The 18,644-nt window shown below is 64.6% G+C and overlaps 1 protein-coding gene across 2 annotated transcripts; it reads left to right on the top strand.

Annotated features, from left to right (window-relative positions):
- The first annotated feature begins 39 nt into the window (after positions 1-39).
- DUSP8 (dual specificity phosphatase 8) lies at positions 40-17,829 on the top strand. 2 transcript variants are annotated; one of them, XM_032414593.1, is made up of 7 exons: positions 40-127; positions 6,094-6,433; positions 8,084-8,222; positions 12,897-13,063; positions 13,574-13,733; positions 13,927-14,050; positions 14,300-17,829. In XM_032414593.1, the coding sequence occupies exons 2-7, from the start codon at positions 6,203-6,205 to the stop codon at positions 15,354-15,356; spliced, it is 1,878 nt and encodes a 625-aa protein (XP_032270484.1). In that variant the 5' UTR covers positions 40-127; positions 6,094-6,202; the 3' UTR covers positions 15,357-17,829. The 2 variants fall into 2 exon arrangements, with proteins under 2 accessions (XP_032270484.1, XP_032270485.1); XM_032414594.1 differs by lacking the exon at positions 40-127 and adding an exon at positions 273-1,815.
- The last annotated feature ends 815 nt before the right edge of the window (positions 17,830-18,644 follow it).

Below are 18,644 nucleotides of genomic sequence, written 5' to 3' on the forward strand. Positions count from 1 at the left end.
GCCCGCGCGCTCCCCCGGCCCCTGCCTCGGCTGCGCGGGCCCCCGCCGGGCCCATGGGCGGCGCGGCCGAGAGGGCGCGCTGAGCGGGCGCGGGTCCCCGTGCGCCCCGGACGCGAGCGACGGCGAGGTGAGCGGGGGCGCCGAGCGGGGACGCGGGGACGCGCGGGGCGCGGGCAGGGGGCTCGGCCCGGTGGGCGCCGCGTCTGGAGCGCTGGGGCGGCTGCACCGGGCGGACGCCCGGGAGGAGGAGGCAGCGCCGAGGTGAGCGGCCCGGCTCAGGGGGACGCCGCGGACCGGCCCGGGAAGCCCTTCCCCCGCCTCCCACAGAGCCCAGCGGACCCCGGCCCGGTCCACGCTGGTTCCCCCCGCTTCGCCGCCTTTCTCCTCGAAATTCCTTCTTATTTTGTGGGGGGAGGGGCATGCAGTAAGGACCCAGGACCTTGGCCCCTTGCGATCCAGCGTGGACCTGTACGGACCTCTGCGAGAGCCCCAGACTCCCAAGGATGCCCCCCACCCCGCCATGGAGGCCCCAAATTGGAGAAGGTCGTCCCTGCCCCCGCGGGTTGGGGATGCAGGCCTTGACCAAAGGAGCGGAGGGTTTTAGCCTGTGGGAGGCTCAGGAAAGGGCCCATTCCGCGTTCGGTGGAGAGGGGCTGCAGATCCATGGCCCCTGTCTGGCCAGGGCGCCACGGGTACCCCCACCTCAGGGTGCTCAGCTGGCCTCTGCAGAATAAAGACCATCCGCCAGCCTGCTGCAGAGGCAGAGCGGGTGCTGGGGGAGGGGCTGGCACTGCCAGGCTGAGTGCAACCAGCCTCCCTCAGCCTATCTGCCCACCTTGGTGGGGAGGGGTACCTAATAGTCTGGATGGGAGGGGAGGGGGCAACAGTGGGCCCAGCCCCCATCAGGTCACCCCTACTGGGAGAATTTGCCTCCTGACTTCCTGCTGTAAAAATGTACTGGCTTCTGCAGGAGGCAAGTTGGGGCCCTGGGTGCTGCAGTGATTGCAGGGTGCAGGGGGACTCCATGGGGTGGAGGAGAGAGGTGGCAGGGTCTAATGTGGCACCCACAGTGTTGTGGTGCAGCCTGGGGCAGATGTGGGGGTGCTGCCAGCTAGGGAAGCAGTGACCTGCTGTGTCCCCTGCCCCCGGGGGTCTGAGTGGAGGTCTGAGGGTGTGTGTGCACTCCCTACTGCCTCCCTCAGACCTTGCTCCAAGGGCAGCTCAGGGAAGGAGCGTAGCATCCAATGCCCCCACCCTGCTCAGGGAGGACAGATGTCCCAGGAATTCACTCCTCAGATGCTTAATAAGCACCTGCCCAGTAGGGCAGATCATGTGACCAGGAGCTGGGAGTTCATCCTGAAGTCTGACTGAATGCCTCCCCCTGCAGTCAGCCAAGGGCTCCAGGAGAGTTGCTGGGCAGGTTCTAGTCCCCTGCTGCCCTCAGCCCTCCGGAAGGCTCCTGTGCCCCAGAGGCTGCCCCTGGGAACAGTGGCTTCCATGCATGCAGATGCAGAAAGATGCTTGAAGTCATCCTCTGCTCCAGAACCCGACCCAGCATCCTCTCCTCTCCAGCTGAGGCTGACCTCGGGGCCCAGATGTTTCACCTGGACAGAGGGCCCAAGGGGGCGTGGAAGCCAGAGGGTATCCTGGCTGCATCTCCGGAGGCTGCAGCTCAGAGGGAGAGGAGAGGAAGGAGCCAAACCCACAGCAAGAGGGACATGGGTCAGATTCCGACCACCAGGACTGCATGGGCTGAGTCCACCTCTGCCTGGACCGCTCCAGGCAGTGACTGGTAGATGTCCCGGGATGGTCCAGGTATGTAGCACAGGGGGACGGTGACCAGAAGTCCTGCAGATCAGTAGGACTAGAACAAGCCAGGCAGGAACAGAAGAAACCTAGATGTGTAGGGTCCTGAGCATGCCCTTCTAAGGACCCACATGCTGAGACCTCCTACTGCAGGCTTTGCCCAGACCCCTGTGAACAGAGGGGGCAGGGCCCCCACCCCACTGTCTCCCAGGCCCGTGGCCTCCCCAGACCAAGTTGGCTCTGCTTGGCCTTGCCATTGGCCCCTCCGGGACAGAGTAAAGGCCAGCTTTGGCCCTGTTCCATTCAGCCTAGAGAGATGAGGGGGGCAGGGGTGAGAGCATTTTGGGGTCCCTGATGAGAGCAGATGAGGGGAAAATGAGCTGCCAGTCTCTGTCCTGGCCTCGCTGCAGTAATTTCTGCCTCCTGAGGTGCCCCTGGGTCACAGTGAGCTGGACATCTCAACATCGTGGGGGCCCCCACTGCCAGATCCTCCCAAGGGCCTGCCTATGTGTGCCAGGCACCACTCGGGCTGGGGACACTGCTCTGAGTGAGAGCCACAGTCCACCCATGGCTGACAGTCCTGACAGTCGTCTCTGGAGGTAGTGAGTTCCCTGTCACTAGGTGCTGAGCAGAAGGCCTTGGTGAAGACGCCGTCGGTTGGGAGTTGGGAATTTTCTGGCCATGCCCTGTCCCATGCTCAGGGACAAGAATGTGCCCCATGGAGGCCCGGAGAGACAACAGTGTAAAGAGATCTTGGAGCTGGCACCTGGGGCTTGGGGGAATTTGGTTTGCAAAGGGTGAGGATGGCTGCACCCAGTGACCACATGCATGTGCACACACGTGTGTGTGTGAGTAGTTGCATGAGGGGCTGGCGTGGATCGTGGGGAAGAGGTGAGCCGACGGTGTGCGGACAGTGTGCGAAGGGGCACATCCTGGCACGTGCAGCACGCGCTGCACAGAAGCCAGGCTGCACCATGAACGTGGCCTTGCAGGGAAAGGGGGGCTGCCTGCCACCTCCTAGGCAGTGCCCAGCCAGGTGCGGAGGGGCCTCCGGCCTTTCAACTGGGAACTGCCCAGTCTCCTCAGCAACGAGCCCTTTGGGGGTGTACGGGGTTGTGTCTCCGTCCCACCGGTACCCAGGCTCTGGAATAGCAGGTGATAGGTACCGTTTCCCCTCAGTTCCCAAGAATGGGGTCTGGGGTGAGCCTGGAGTGGGTCCTTGAAATTAGAGAGGCCCAAGACCCTACAATGTCTGTTTCCTCTGTGCCCGCCTGGCCTGCTCTAGCCCCACTCGTCGGCCCAAGACTGTCCTAAGCTTCCCCCACCCCCGCCTGAGCTCTGGGCCCCGATCCCCACCCCCCCCTGCAGGTGAGGGTCTGTCCCCGGGAGCTTTAGATCAAGGAGGCCCTGGGGGTGAGGCTGCGCTCCCGGGAGGCCAGCTCAGTGCAAGAGGTCTCCTGCGGGAGGCGCGCTTGGGCCAGACCTTGGCCACTTGGAGAAGGCGTCCCGAAGGTGGGAGCAAGGGAGCCTGTGCGCACGGGTGCTCATGGCAAGCAAGGAGGGTTGGGACCAGGTGGGGCAGGGGGGCGGGGGGGGTGCTGGAGGAATGTCACACCTGGGCTTTGGGTCATCCCAGGCCCCAGCTACTGGGCACCTGCAAGAAGCAAGGATCGGGCCCTGCCGTTCTGCAGAGCCAGCCTGCTGGCGGCGGCCCTGCCAGGAGCTGCGGTTGCCATGGCAACGACGGAGGTGCTAACTTGCTAATGAGTCCCCCTCGGCTACAAATAACAATACTACAGCGGGTAATAGGGCCAAGCTGGAGAGTTCCTTGGGGGAGTGGGGCTGAGACCAGGTACTGGGCAGGGGAGCGTGGCGGCCCACCCTTCCAGCACCCCGCCCCCCGCGCCCCTGTCCTGCAGCCCTGCAGCCCAGCTGAGCTCTTCCCCACCTCATCCTGAGTCTGCCTCCCTGCCTGTCCTGCAGATGGAGCGGGCGCCCCTCCACACCCCAGCTCCTCTCCCGGCCAGTTAAGGACCTGAGGGCAGTGTTTGTGCCCAGCGGCTGCAGGGAGGGCAAAGGACCTCTCCCCCAGCCCCTTCCCTTGTCCCTGCCCTGAAGTGCTGTTTGGCTTCTGTTGCTTTAGGTGGGAAAGTCTGCCCTCACCTGATAGGGACCGTGAGCGCCCCTCTGCCCCCCACTGCATCTGTCTCAGGGACTGGGCCTCTGAGCTGGGCTCCTGGCCACACATCCAGGGCAGGAGGCTTGTGGGAGGGGGCCCGGTAGCTGCGGCCTGTCTGCCACAGTCTTGACAAGGGGCAGCTTAGAACTTAGAAGCTTCTCAAACACCTCATACAGGAGTCGAATTGGGGACCCCTCACCACACAGGCTGGGACCCCCCTCAGCAGGTGAGGACCCCCAGGCAGGTGGGGAACCCCCTCCACAGACAGGACCCTCCCAGCCGGTTAAGACCCCCCCCCAGCATGTGGGGTACCCCTTTTGGCAGACGGGCCCTTCTGCTGTTGACCTTGTTTGGTATGGCCCTCAGGAGGGACGGCATCCCCAGGTGCGCCCCACGCCTCACCCCCACCGTGGAGGAGCCCGGGTACCTGCGTGGGGAGCAGGGAGTCTGTGAATGGGATCCCAAGGCCCTGCCCACTGGCCAGGGCCATCCTGGGCACTTCTCCGTGGGTCAGCTCCAGTGGCTCAGCCTAAGGCTGCCCATAGCCAGCAGACGCGGTCTACACCCTGCCTGACGCCTAGTTCTCTGTGAATTCCGCCATCCCCACCCAGGGAGCTCGCCTCAAGTGTGACAAGTGCCCTCAGGGGGCCTCACCCCAACACCATCTGCAGCTGCAGGTTGGGGGCTTGCTGAGGGCGTCCCCCCTCTGACATCTGTCCCCCAGCCTCTCCCGTGCCTGAGCTGGGTGGGGGTGTGGTGGAGGGAAGACCCCGATTGAATGGCAGTGGTAGAGGCCTTGGGTCCTGACTGTGATGTGACCTGAGGCTGGTCCCACCCCTTCCCCAAGCCTCCGTCTCCCCATCTTTAAAGTAAACTCATCCTCACGCTGTGCGCCTCCCTTTGGGCTGGGAGGCTAGTTGGGCCTAAGAAAGGCCAGTCCTGGCAGGCGGCAGGGCAGGTGGGGCCTGGCAGGTGGGTGGGGTGGGGGTGGGAGGTGTGTGGCAGAGGCTTAGCACCAAACCCACAAGAGGGGTCTCCACCCCAGGATCTGGGGTCCCCCTGTCCCCATCTACTCCTACTTCCTCCGCCAAGATCGCTTACAGCCAGGCCAAGAGTCCCCGCACCCCCAAGAGTCCTACATCTGGGTCACCTACTTTGCCTTTCATCCTTGGGCGCCACCCATCCCACCCCATCCTGGGACCTACCAGCCCCTAGAAGGGTCCCCCCGGACCTCAGGCCTGCACCGTGCCTGGCACACCCTGCCATGCTGCCCCCTCCACTCTGAGCGTGTGACGCGCTCAGCAGGGAGACAGACACCGGCCCCAGACCGTTTGTGCAGCCCCCACATGGCAGGCACTGAAGCTCGGGCTGCAGGACTGGGACAATGGCGGCAACAGAGGACCCCCGCCTCCACGCCCGAGACCCTGCAGCACCCTGGCCGGCGCCTGCCCCAGGAGCCCAGCAACGTGGGGAGGCAGCCCCACCCCCCTTCCTCCGGGTCCAGATGGTCGGCAGGGAGGGATTGTGCTGGGTGGGGCTGGAGAGGGCCATGTGCTGGGACAGGGAGCAGGTTCTGGACCTTGCCTCGCCCAGAGTTCTGGAGAATAAGACGTGCAGGCCAGAGAGGGGGAACATCTGCATCCCAGCAATGGAATGACAGAAGCCTTGGGGGCCGAATGAAGGGTTCCGGATCCAAATGAGTGTCCATGAACCCAAGGGCCCAGGGGAGGGGTCCTCAGGCCTGTCCTGCCTGTCCAGCCCAGTGCTTCCCTCTGTGGTTCCCCCAATTGTCTTGCTTGTCCCACTGAGAGGATGTCGCCGTGGCCTGCACAGTGCAGTGCTGGATGGGACCATTCGTGACCGCTCTCCTGGTCCAGTGGTCCACCTCACTCACCTTAGATGTCTGGGGACTTGGCTTTCATAGAGCCAGAGGGGCTGCCGATTTGCCCCAAGGGAGAAAGGGCCCCCGTGGGTGCCTGCCAGGCTCAACCATTCCGGTGCCCTTGGGTCCCACCATGGGCCCTTTGGAGGTTGGCCCTGCCTGGGAAGCTGGCCGGGTGCACCCCTGGGGGCCTGCAGCCCTGCTGACCCTCTGCTTCTCCCTGCAGGTCTGGCACCATGCCCAGTCCCTCCGAACTCTAGGCCACATCCCTGGCCTGCAGAGCAGCCCCTGTTCACTTCGGGGCTCACCCCCTCCCCACTGCCCACTGCCCCACCATGGCCGGGGACCGGCTCCCTCGGAAGGTGATGGATGCCAGGAAGCTGGCCAGCCTGCTGCGGGGTGGACCTGGGGGACCGCTGGTCATCGACAGCCGCTCTTTCGTGGAGTACAGCAGTGGGCACGTGCTCAGCTCCGTCAACATCTGCTGCTCCAAGCTGGTGAAGCGGCGGCTGCAGCAGGGCAAGGTGACCATCGCCGAGCTCATCCAGCCAGCCGTGCGCGGCCAGGTACCTGGCCCCTGCCACCCACGCCCTGTCCCCCGTCCCCACCCAGGCACCCATCACTTCCAGGGGCAAGGGCAGAGCTCCCCAGCCAGGTACACAGGGGCCCTCTGCTTGGGTGCGCCCCCCCCCACCCTCAAACCCAAACTGAGCTCCTAGGGTCAGAATGTTCTGAGCTGTTCCATACCTCGGGCCTTGTAGGCAGCTCCCACCCCCCCTCCCTGAGCTTCCTCTTACGGTGCACAAATGTGCCTCCCCCGGAGGCCCTCTGCTGACCCTGTCTCCCCAGATACAATTCATCACCCCTCCCGCCCAGAGCCTGCTGACCCTGTCTGGGTCCTCACTCCGCCCCCGAGGAGAGGTCTCCCCACGTAAGACTGGGCGGTGTCCCTGGGGCCCAGCCCAGGGCTCAGAGAGGGGCACAGGGGTGGGGTGGGGGCACAGAGGGGCAGTGGACCAGGATGGCAGCTGGTCAGGCGCACACCGAGTGCTGTGAGAACCCAGAGGAAGACAGGAAGGGGGGCCAAGAGGCTTATGCTGAGCCGTCGTGTGCCCAGCCTCCCAGTTCTTTCCCCTAGAGTTCTGAGTGACCCAGAATTCTTTCTGTGCCCCTCCCCCCCAAACGTCCCAGGTCACCTGCAGTGGACAGTCCTGTCTCTGTTAGCCAGGAGCATCAAGTGCAGCCCTGGGAAGGACCACTGGCCCTGTGGCCTGGGAAGGTGGGGGCACCTCCAGTGGGGGGAGTGACATGGCCAGCAGCCCGGAGCTGGGGAGGGGTCTCAGTCACAGGCCCTGTGCCAGCAGCACTGGATGTGAGAGGACCCAGGACACAGCCCCCGCCAAGGCCAGAACCAGCTCCCTGCAGCCTCAGTGAGGGGAATCCGGTGATTAATCACCCCCAGCGAGGACTCCCTGCCAGAGCGCAATCCCATTGGCTGCTGGTGACATCATCCAGCCCAGGGTTGGCGGCTCAGCTGGCTTAGGGGCTGAGTGTGCTTGGGGGGCAGGGCATTAGCCACTCGGAGCAAAAGCTGCTCAGCATCTGGTCCCAAGGCTGGGCATTCAGGATGGGAGGAGGGCAGTGGAACCCCAACTTCTGGCTGCCTCCTGAATTAAGGAGGGCTCTTGCAGCAGCCCCCACTTTTCCCATCACTGGCTGGGGAATTGCCCAGACCCAAAGGCACCCCACCCTCAGAAGCCCCAAAATGTGCCTCCCAGTGACCCAGGGGACAGTTTTCCCTTTGCCTCAGCCACCCTGATGGCACATCCCTGTGACCATGGCCACCTGTGTGTGCGCCCAAGGACCCTGTTACATTCACCTGCATCTCCTCCACGGGGGCCCGGCCCATGGTGCATGCCCATAGCATCTGTTCCCTTAGCACAGGTGCCTGGGCGTGAGGCCGTGGCGTTAGGAGGAGCGTGCCCCTGTTTCTGCCCGCTCTGAGGGCTTGCCTGTGGGGCTGGGGCATCCACACCCGTCCAGGTGTGGGCTGTGAGGCGGGTGGGCGGGTGAGAGCCCTCCCCTCCCCTCCATGCAGCGAGGGGGCCGTAGCCCCTCCCTGCCGTAGCCTGACCAGTAGCAGTGGGTGGCAGCAGGGGATGGGGGATCTGGCAGGTGCCCAGCGGTGCCCTGACCTCTGCCCTCACGGCCTCCAGGTGGAGGCCACAGAGCCGCAGGACGTGGTGGTCTATGACCAGAGCACACGGGACGCCAGCGTGCTGGCTGCGGACAGCTTCCTCTCCATCCTGCTCAGCAAGCTGGACGGCTGCTTCGACAGCGTGGCCATCCTCACGGGTGAGCTCCAGATAGACCCGGGCCAGGGGGCTCTGGGGCGCCCTCTCCTCCCTTCCTCTCTCTCCTCACTGTGAGCTTAGCTATGGGGGGGGTGGCGGCATCTGGGGAGTCAGCTTCTGGGTCCAACTCTGCTCTCTTCTCTGAGCCCAGAGACCAGCAGCTACTGGGGTGGTGTTGGGGGGCGGGGTGCTCTCTCAGTAACTGGAGTTCTCCAAGGCTCCATTGTTCCCTCCCCCGGACCCCCACACTCCAGAACCCCCTCCACCATGGGCCTACCCCACCAGTAGCAGGTGAAGCAGTAGGCAGGAGGAAACCCCTAAATGCATTCGTGGCAGGGGAGGAGGGAAGGGACCTAGGCAAAGATGTGTCTCTGCCCCTCTAGCTGTCTGAGAGAGGGGACATAGCCCCCATCCTCTGCAAACCCCAATCCGAGCAGAACTGGTCGGACAGGGAGTCCCTCTGAATGCTGCAGTCAGCACAGGATGCCCGACCCCTGCCTGGGGGCCAGCAGAGATCCCTATAGGGCTTCCTGTTCCCCAAAAGCAGCCCAGGCAGCCTGGAGGCTGGGAAGCCCCCCATACACACCCCTGCACACACGCGCACACACACAGGCCCCGTCCTGGTCCTTGATGATTCCTTCCTCCTGTTGGCAGGGGCTGAGCACTTCTGTAGAACCCGCCTCCCAGAGGTGGCCCAGGTCCCAGGGCTGGGTTGAGCTGGCCTGTCCCAGGGCTGTACACCCTCCCTGCCCAGGTCTGAGGCCTCTGTGGGTGCTCCTGCCAGGGGCCATGGCAGGTGGGCAGAGGATGGAGAGGGCTGAAGAGGGTGTCAGCCCCCCCCCCCACCGCCGACAGGACACTTCTGGACACTCACCATGTCTGCCCTGAGCAGCCCCTTATGTGCAGACACCCCGTGCGGTGGTCCGTGGGCACCGGGCTCCCACCATTGGGAGGATGGACCTTCCCCACGGCCCCTGGGATGCCTCCTGGTGGGTCCACATCGTGTGCAGGGTGCGTGCTGCCATCTACACGCGTGCCTGGGTCTACGCGGTCAGAGGGCATCTGTGCATCTACGCACAGCTCTGGGAAGCTGGTGATCCGTGCTTGCTTGTGTGGTGGGATGTGGGGTTTGTGTGCATGTGTGTGAACTCTGAGAACCCGAGGCCACAGAATTGCAGGCTCTCTGATTCAACCACTGCCCCCTGGGCTCAATTTGGGGGCTGAGCGGATAGGGAGAAGAGGGAGAGAGGACAGAGGCTCTGGGCTTCTTAACGGGTGTCCTGGGCAGAACAGGAGCCCAGCTGGGAACCCCAGTATGCGTGTGTTCACGCATGCGCATGTCAGTGTGTGTGTGTGTGTGTGGTGTGTGTGTGTGTGCGTGCGCATAGTCTCCACGCAGGAGTGGGAGCCACCAGGCCTTCTGAGAGTCTGAGAAACAGGTCCCAGAGCAGCACCCTTCCTTACCCCAAGGCTGCCCAGGAAAGCCCAGGACCTCTAATGTCTGTCTCCTCTGGAGGCTGGGGCTCCTCACCCAGCATGCAGTGGGGCAGGCCTAGGCTCCGATGTGCCAGGAGGGCTCACCTGGGACCTGGCCGTGCCCCACTTGGTTCGCTAAACTCTTGGGGCTGCCACGTGCCCTTTCTCCCCTGCCTGCCCCTCCCTGAGAGGTTAGAGTATTTGCCCCCGTTTCCCTGAGGGCCAAGCCAGGCAGAAGTCATGACCCACCACCGTATGAGAAGAGCTCGTAGTAGCACAAATCAGGACCCAGACTCGGGGCCGCCTGGGAGCCTGGCCCACAGCACCCACCCCTGAGGCGAGCACGGCCCCTGAACCAGTGAGCATGGGAAGGCGAGGCTGAGTGGGACAGAGGGATGCTGCCCCGCCAGAAAGGGGAAGTGACTTTCCAGGATCACTAGCACAGGGGGAGGGGGCCCAGCGGAGGCCAGAAAGGGAGGACCCCACCCCTCGGTGGGTGGGGCTGAGGAGCGCCAGGACGATGTCGCGGCTGGAGGACAGGGAGATCTCTCTCGGTGACAGGGGAGGCTCGCGGAAGCAGGAGAGGGCAGAGTGGGGCAGGCGCGCTGGGGTCCGGAACCGGCTGCCGTGACCGCTGCCCCCCCCCCCCAGCTGCTTGGCGGTGACGTCCAGCGGGGCGGGGACGGAAAGGGAGCCTGGCCCTTTAAGCGGCGGGCGGCCCTAGCCCGGGTGCGCGTTGCTGCGGAATGCGGGCTGGTGATGTCGCGGCGCCGGGTCGGTGCGCCCCCGCGGCCCGACCACGCACGCGCCGCCCTCGGACCCTGGCCGGAGACCGCGGCGGGAGCGGCCCCTACGCGGAGGGTGCGCGGAGGGTACGCGGAGGGAGGGTGGGCAGGTGCGGACCCTGCCCGGGGCGCGGGGACCGCGGCGGCACAGGGGGCTGCGGGGCGCGCCGCGCGCATGTGGGCGGGAGAGCGCCTGGTGGGAGCTGCGGGCGGGGGCAGTGGCCGGGCCCGGTGCCCGTGGAGTCGGTGGAGTCGGTGCGTCCTGGGCATGAGCTTTTGTGCGAATCCGGGATTCCATTGTGCGGCGCAGCGAGCTGGGAAACCGTGAGGCAGGGGGAGGTTGGTATCCCGCCTGAAGGAAGGTGCCCTTGGGGATGCCTGGGGGATGGGGGCGCCTCCCCCCTGCGAAGAGCGCCAGTACCTGCAGAGGGTCCAGGCCTGCTGCCACTGATTCAACCCAGGGTGGCCCTCTCCTGTAACCCAGAGCCTGGTGGGGTGGGGTGGGGGTCCTGAAATCGCTGGAGGGGCGGGGCCTCAGGCTCTGCTGCACTTGGCATCCATAGGGGGCTTGTGGGGGTCACCACAAGCTGCTTGGCTCTGCGGGGAGTGGGGGGCAGCCCTGTGGGGCTTTACCTGAGGGATTGCAGTCAAAACTGGCAGGACCACTCCTGTCCAGAGATCCCCCTTTGTGGGGGAAGTTCCTGGTGGAATACAGCCCCCCACCCCTCAGCTTAGGCGACGCCCCCAGAGAGCATGGGAGGTATATGGTAGAGATGAGTCTTTGCAGAGATCCTGCAGATCTTACGTCTCCTGGGGTGGGGGGTGTTGTCCTCCATCAGGAACATCCAGGGGACCCCTGGCTCTGGCCAGTGAACAGGAGCCCAGCCCCGGCACCCAGGTCGCTTTCACCTTTGAGCTGCGTTGTCGGCGATGCTGATGGTCAGCCACTTCCCCATGTCCAGCCAGCAGGTTGCCAGGGTAGGGACAGCTTCTCCTCCAAGGCTGGAGCCTCCACTCCCTGAGCCTGGAGGTCCCCCATCACCGTGCCCCCCGCCAAAGGCAAGCTGCCATTCGGGGCACAAGGAATGCACATGGCAGGCACTCTGGATGGGGGTTTGTACAAACTGGCCATTGAGCTGGGCCAGGGGTGAAGGCTGAGGGTACCAGGCATCTGTGTCCTGGGAAATCAGCCAGGTCTCTGGCCCCAGCTGTTTCTGCAGACCGGGAAAGAGCACTGGGGGTCTCGTGGCCTGGGACCCCGCCTCACTCCCCTGCCTCCTCCGGTGCACTAGGGTAGGCCTCCATCTAGTTGAACTCTGTAATAGATCAGTCCACTGAGGGCAGGGAATGTCCACAGGCCTCGTGCCCCCGAAAGTGTGGTTAGGCCCAGGGTGGCCACCAGGGAGTGTCACCTCACCCTAGCAGGGACTGGCTGTCACCCAGCCGCCTGGGTGTGGGCAGGTTAGCACTCAGTGCGTCTTCACGGCCCCTGTCTCCTTTGAGACCACAGCTGTGCTATGTGGCAGGCAGGATGCTGAAACAGGCCAGGGGTGTAATGAGCTCTGCCCGTGGTCACTCACTGAGTCAGAGATGTGCTAGGGATTCCCACTTGGGTCTTTGAGGCCAGCGGAGGGGCTCCTTCCATCGACCTGTGGCCCAGGACTTGGATGCACAGGGAAGGCAGTGGGCACACACCACCACGTGTAGAATGTGTGCCCGCTGCATGCCCTGCTTGCTCACCATCCCCGGCGCTCCCAGCTCTTAGCCCATCCTCTGGTGCTGTCCTCTGGGCAGAAGGGAGCCCTAACTAGAGCACAGGTGCCCCTGCAGGCTGTGCCAATTCCAGTAGGTGATGTCATGCCCAGGGGCAGGAGGGCCCCTCAGAAGCCCTTGCCTCCTGGTCCTGGCACCCACGCTTGGCCAGGGGCTCCCAGCCAACTAGAGTCAGGGAGGGATTGCATCAGCCCAGGGGGAGAGGCAGGAAGGCCCAGGCTGGCCCCTGGCCACCGGCACAGAAGATCCACACCCTCAACAGGAGCCTTCCATGGCGTCGGAACCCACCCCTGCCTGGGTCCTGCACGTGCAAGGCCGGCCCGCAGCCTCGACCCCACATTTATGGGCATCACAGCGGCGTCCTCAGCAGGACCAGCTCCTAATTAGCCTGGGGAGGAATGTGGGTGTAGGGGCAGGCCGTATATGAGCACAGCACGCGCCTCGACTTGGTGAGAGCAGCCCTCCGGCACCCAGCGCTGACTGCAGGTGCTCAGGCCAGAGGCTCACCCCCTGGCATCACGTTGGGCTGGGGGTCCAGGCTGTGGCCAGAGATGTAGGGGTGGTCGGGTGCCCTGGGCTCTTTCTTGTGCCCCAGCCAGCCGACCGCCTGACTCACGTCTCCTCTGCTCCTCCTCCTGCAGGGGGCTTTGCCACCTTCTCCTCCTGCTTCCCTGGCCTCTGTGAGGGTAAGCCTGCTGCCCTGCTGCCCATGAGCCTCTCCCAGCCCTGCCTGCCTGTGCCCAGTGTGGGCCTGACCCGCATCCTGCCTCACCTCTACCTGGGCTCTCAGAAAGATGTCCTGAACAAGGTGTGTGCACAGCTGGGGCTTTGGCCGTTGGCAGGGGGAGGGGGGCGGAGGCAGGAGCTCAGATGCAGCTCCTGGGCTGGTTTGGGGGGGTGGGGAGAAGGGAGCTGAAAGCCAATGAGGGGATGGATAAACGTGTGGGAGAAGCCTGGGTTGGGGGCACGAGGACGTGAGGGGACAGGGGCAGGACCGGAGCAGGGCTGGGTGGAGAAGCAGCTCCCAGCCCCTTAGGCGGCGGAGCCCACATGCCACACTGCTGATGTCACTGGGCCCCTGGCCAGCACTGAAAGAATCCCGTGTTTTAAAATTGTGATGAGGGAAGAGGGTAAAGCCACCGCCCAGGCAGCCATAACATTCCTGGGAGCCTACCTCAGGCTGTGGGTGGCGCTTGCCGGAGACCAGCATCCCCATCCCCCCCACCCCCCCCCCAGAGGCTCTGAGCTCCAGGGTGGAAGTGGGAGGGGCTTCCACCTCCAGGGCACCCCTGTGCAGCCTGTCCTCCCGTCCCTCCAGGACCTGATGACCCAGAACGGAATAAGCTATGTCCTCAACGCCAGCAACTCTTGCCCCAAGCCGGACTTCATCTGTGAGAGCCGCTTCATGCGCATTCCCATCAACGACAACTACTGCGAGAAGCTGCTGCCCTGGCTGGACAAGTCCATCGAGTTCATCGGTGAGGGGCGGGGCGGGGCGGGGGTCTCCTGTAGGTGGGCGGGCAGGACGCTGGGGAGAAGCACTGCGACCCCCGTGCTTGGGCCTGAGATGGGACTGGGATCGTTGGCGGTAGGGCCGGTGAGGTCCCCTGCCTGGGTTAGGGAAGCGCCGGCACCCTGAGCCCTCACCGGCCCCCGTGGCCCTGCCTCCAGATAAAGCTAAGCTGTCCAGCTGCCAAGTCATCGTCCACTGTCTGGCTGGCATCTCCCGCTCGGCCACCATCGCCATCGCTTACATCATGAAGACCATGGGCATGTCCTCCGATGACGCCTACAGGTAGCCTCTCCTTTCTTCCTGGGCCCTGAAGTTTAAGGCTGGAACCGGCCCTTCCCCGCCCCCTCTCCACCCACGAGCGGCGGAATGGCCCTGGCCCGGGAGGGAGAGGCCCGAGCCGGGCTCCAGCACTCCGGGGTGGGTCTGCACATCGGCTGTGTGCCCAAGCATGGGCAGGGGGGAGCAGGGGGAGCAGGAGGAGCGGGGGCGCCGGGCAGGAAGCCCCGTCTCGAAGCAGCCCCCCGCCCCCAGGTTCGTGAAGGACCGGCGCCCATCCATTTCGCCCAACTTCAACTTCCTGGGCCAGCTGCTGGAGTACGAGCGCAGCCTGAAGCTGCTGGCTGCCCTGCAGGGGGACGGGGCGCCCCACCCGGGGACGCCCGAGCCCCTCCCGGGCCCTGCCGCCCCACTGCCGCCGCCGCCACCACCTACCTCAGAGAGCGCTGCCACCGGGAGCGCGGCGGCCAGTGCGGCCAGGGAGGGCGCGCCCGCCGGCGGGGAGCTGCCCGCGCCTCCCGCGGCCCCCGCCACCAGCGCGCTGCAGCAGGGCCTGCGCGGCCTGCACCTCTCCTCCGACCGCCTCCAGGACACCAACCGCCTGAAGCGCTCCTTCTCCCTGGACATCAAGTCGGCCTACGCCCCCAGCCGGCGGCCCGACGACCCCGGGCCCCCCGACCCTGGGGAGGCCCCCAAGCTCTGCAAACTGGACAGCCCGTCCGGGGGCGCGCTGGGCCTGCCCTCGCCGGGCCCCGACAGCCCGGACGCGGCGCCGGAGACGCGCCCGCGCCTCCGCCGGCGGCCCCGGCCTCCCGCCGGCTCCCCGGCGCGCTCCCCGGCGCACGGCCTCGGCCTGAACTTCGGCGACGCCGCCCGGCAGACTCCGCGGCTCGGCCTTTCGGCCCTGTCGGCGCCCGGGCTGCCCGGCCCCGGCCAGCCGGTGGGCCCCGGGAGCTGGGCGCCGCCGCTCGACTCTCCGGGCACGCCGTCGCCCGACGGGCCCTGGTGCTTCAGCCCCGAGGGCGCGCAGGGCGCGGGCGGCGCGCGGTTTGCAGCCTTCGGCCGGGCAGGCGCGCAGGGCGCAGGGGGCGGCGACCTGCGGCGGCGGGAGGCGGCCAGGGCCGAGGCCCGGGACGCGCGGACCGGCTGGCCGGACGAGACGGCGGCCCCGGAGACGCAGTTCAAGCGCCGCAGCTGCCAGATGGAGTTCGAGGAGGGCATGGTGGAGGGGCGCGCGCGCGGCGAGGAGCTGGCCGCCCTGGGCAAGCAGGCCAGCTTCTCGGGCAGCGTGGAGGTCATCGAGGTGTCCTGACGGCGGCCGGGGACCCGCGCCCGGCGCTCCGCTGCCCTCGGCTCCCTGGTCTGGGCCGCCAGCAGCCGGGCCCACTATAAATATATATTATATATAATGCAAAGAAAGGTAAATGGTTTTACTGCGATTTTTATCGAGAAGTAAATATTTCGATTTTTTATTTATTTAAGCTGTTCATTCTGGCAATGATTTGGCAACAGTGCGGGCGGTCCTCGGAGCTCTATTTTTACTGTCTGGTATTTAAACTGAAACACTCGTTTCTAAGCAATATGAGGCCACCTTCAGTCCCAAGCTGGGGTGCCAGGCCTGGGGTCCCCTCCCCGCCCCCCCTCTCCCAGGAAACACTGCTGACCGTTGCAAAGAGGCTGCCGAGCTTTCGTGCACTTTTTACATAAGAAAAAGGGGAAAAAAGGAGAAAAAAAACTTTGCCACAAACTGAGCCGCAGAACCTCCCTGTCCCTCCCTGCCCCCTCTTCTCCACTCCTCCTCCTCTGCTCTTTTCTCGGGCTCTGCACCAAAGTCTAGGTGGGGGAAGTGTCCCAGGAGCTGGGGTGTGACCAAGGCAGCTCTGCCAGCCGGAGGCACCCCCACTACCTGCCCCCCTGCCGCCCCCCCAACCCCTCCCCGTTGCCCGGTCGCTGTTGACTGGTATTGGGCCTAGAGAGGCGAGGGTGTTCGGACAGGCTGCGGATAGAACAGGACAGGGGCTTGGTGAACGGAGCTCTTGCGTGTCAGATGATGTGGGTCCCCAGGGCAGGGATAGAGGTGGGATGCCCCCGAGTCCTGCCTGAGCCCATGTCCAGTTTCACGGGTTCAGCAAGGCTGTTCCATGGACGCTGCCCCCCTCAACTCCACTCTGCGGGGGCTGCCTAGCACCACCTGCCAGGTGGGGGGGGACAACAGGAGAGGAGCTCAGCCCCTGGGGGTATCAGACGGGAGGAGCTGGGCTAGCCAGTTTTGGCTCCACTGGCCAGAGGGCAGATGGATTTAGAGTCTCATTCTGGGCTCTTCCCCCAGCCAGCCCCCAGGCCCCAGGCCAGACTTGGAATTCAGGTGTGTTCCTGCAGGTGGAGGGCCTCCATGAGGAGTTGGCTGCCTTGCATTGGGAGGGGGTAGTTAAGCACTTGTCAGACCCTTACGCTTCCAGGGGATGGGGGTCCTTAGCTTCGGGAGAGACGTCTCCAGACAGATAAAGGCCCCTGATGTGGGCAGATGCAGGTGTCCCCCATGCCTGCCCCCAGCCCCACGGGGTCCTTGGAGAAGAGCACTCCCACACTGCCCTTTCCTGGGGAGCTCTCGCTTCTGCAGCCTCCCTGGGATCTTCACGGTGATATGCCAGGTGGCTTTTGGGCCCAGGTGGGCCAGCCTGGCAGTAAAGGCAGGGAAAAAGCCCCAGCTGCCCCCCGCCCCACACCTTCTTGGGTCATTGGGACCCATGGCTTTTGGAGGCAGGAGTAGATGTCCCCCAACCTTCAGATGTCCTAGAGTCTAGTGTGTGTGGGGGTTGCTGGTCGCCTTGGGAAGAGGCCAGGGGCTTGGCAGGAGGGCGGCTGGGCGGGGCCGAGTCCTCGGGGCAGCTGCCCCTCTGGTTGTTTCTTCCGTTTGTTCTGTTGACCTGCCGCCCTGTGCACCTGTCATCCCTCCTTTAAGCAAAAGTCCTCTTCCTGTTCCCTCTGTCCCCACCCCGTTCCCCAAGAAAATAAGCTATCATCGTTGTGTTTGCAATCTATGGATTAGAGGTTTAAGTATTTATTATTGGTTAATTATTATTATGATTGATTATGTAAACTTGCCTTCTGTCTGTCTATCGCGTTGGGTTTCTGAGATGACCCTGGGTGTGGAGGATGCACTGGTCCCCACCTCCGCGCCCCACCCCTGTGCTGTCCAGGAGACAGTGGTCTGGGGCCACTGGTTGGGCCCCGAACTCTGGAGGCAGGTCCCGCAGCCCCCGGTCCTTTCCTCTCTCTGCCCTCTGCCCTTTCTTTAGGGCTGCCAGCATCTCTTGTGACTTCGGTCTTGGAGTGTGGGGGGCTCTTGCTCTTGAGGCACTGGTCACCCCAAAGTGAGCAGCTGCAATGTGGGGGGAGGTCCTGTCCCTGCCACCCCCTCTCCTGTCCCGGGGGGACCGGGCCCTGGCACAAGCCCCTCCCCGGTCAATTCCACACACTGCCTGAGGTGGGGCCGGGGCGGGCCCCAGCCCTCTCCAAGTCTCTCAGCCCTCCCCCCCCCCCCCCCCCCCCCCCCCGCCTTTGGGGGTGGCCCCAGAATGGACCCCGCCCCCTCCTAATATTTGCTGGAAAGTCCAGCGGAGGGGAGGTGGCAGGTCCCCCGCATGGCTCCCAGTCTCTCTGGACTGGGCGGTCCGCTCCTGCCTCAGAACCCCTCCCCCAGCGCGGCCACACTCTGCTCCCTGTCCTGTCCCCTTCTTTTGTATTTGGAGACAATGTGTTGTAATAAATCCCGAGATGGACGTTTTCTCCATGTCTCTGGCTGTCTCTTTCTTCGGGCTGGTGGGAGGCTGGAATGGAGAGTGTGGGGCAGCGGCCCTGGAGGCTTCCTGAGGCCAGGAGGCTGGGGCATTGGGCCCACAAGACCAACTTCCCCAGGACTCAGCCCCTGGGACCCCGAGGGCAGGTTGGGCAGGGCGGGGGACTGTGCTGGGGGAGGGCCCCGCGTGAGGAAGGCCCCACTGCATCCTAGAATGTAGAACACCCTTGTTTGTTGTTACCTGCTAGTGAAAATTTTAAAAAGTTACCACTATGTCCAATAAAAATGCCGTTTTGCCCCTCACCCACTTCCCCGGGCATAAGCACGGGAACACTTGGCTGCATCTCGGCAGGGCTCCGTGTGCGTGTGTGGGCACAAGCCTGAGCACACCACACCACCGCCTTCCCTTTCAACGGAAACGGGGGTCTGGCTACAGAATGTCTGCAACTAGCTTTTTAATTATTTAAATGATCTGTTGAAAGAATCCATGCATGTGCTACAAGGACCAAAGGCACACGAGGGTATCTGGTGGGAGGTACTGGGGTGACCCACCCACTTTTGTCCCCAGCCCCGGGGTTCCTCTCCCTGGAGTCAGCCCGCCCGACTGCCGCGAGCGTGCAGCCCCCCGATGGCAGGGTTGCGCTCAGTCCACCCAGTGTGGTGACGGCCGCGGCTCGCAGCGTTCAGGCAATGCTCTCCTGGGACAGATCTTCAGACATGACTCCTCTGGGTCACTCCAACGCCTCCCTGGCCGTTACTATAACGACGGCTCCGTGTACTGAGCTCACTGCGTGCTGAGCT

This window comes from Phoca vitulina, unplaced genomic scaffold (assembly GCF_004348235.1).
Source record: "Phoca vitulina isolate PV1807 unplaced genomic scaffold, GSC_HSeal_1.0 scaffold16, whole genome shotgun sequence".
Lineage (NCBI taxonomy): Eukaryota > Metazoa > Chordata > Mammalia > Carnivora > Phocidae > Phoca > Phoca vitulina.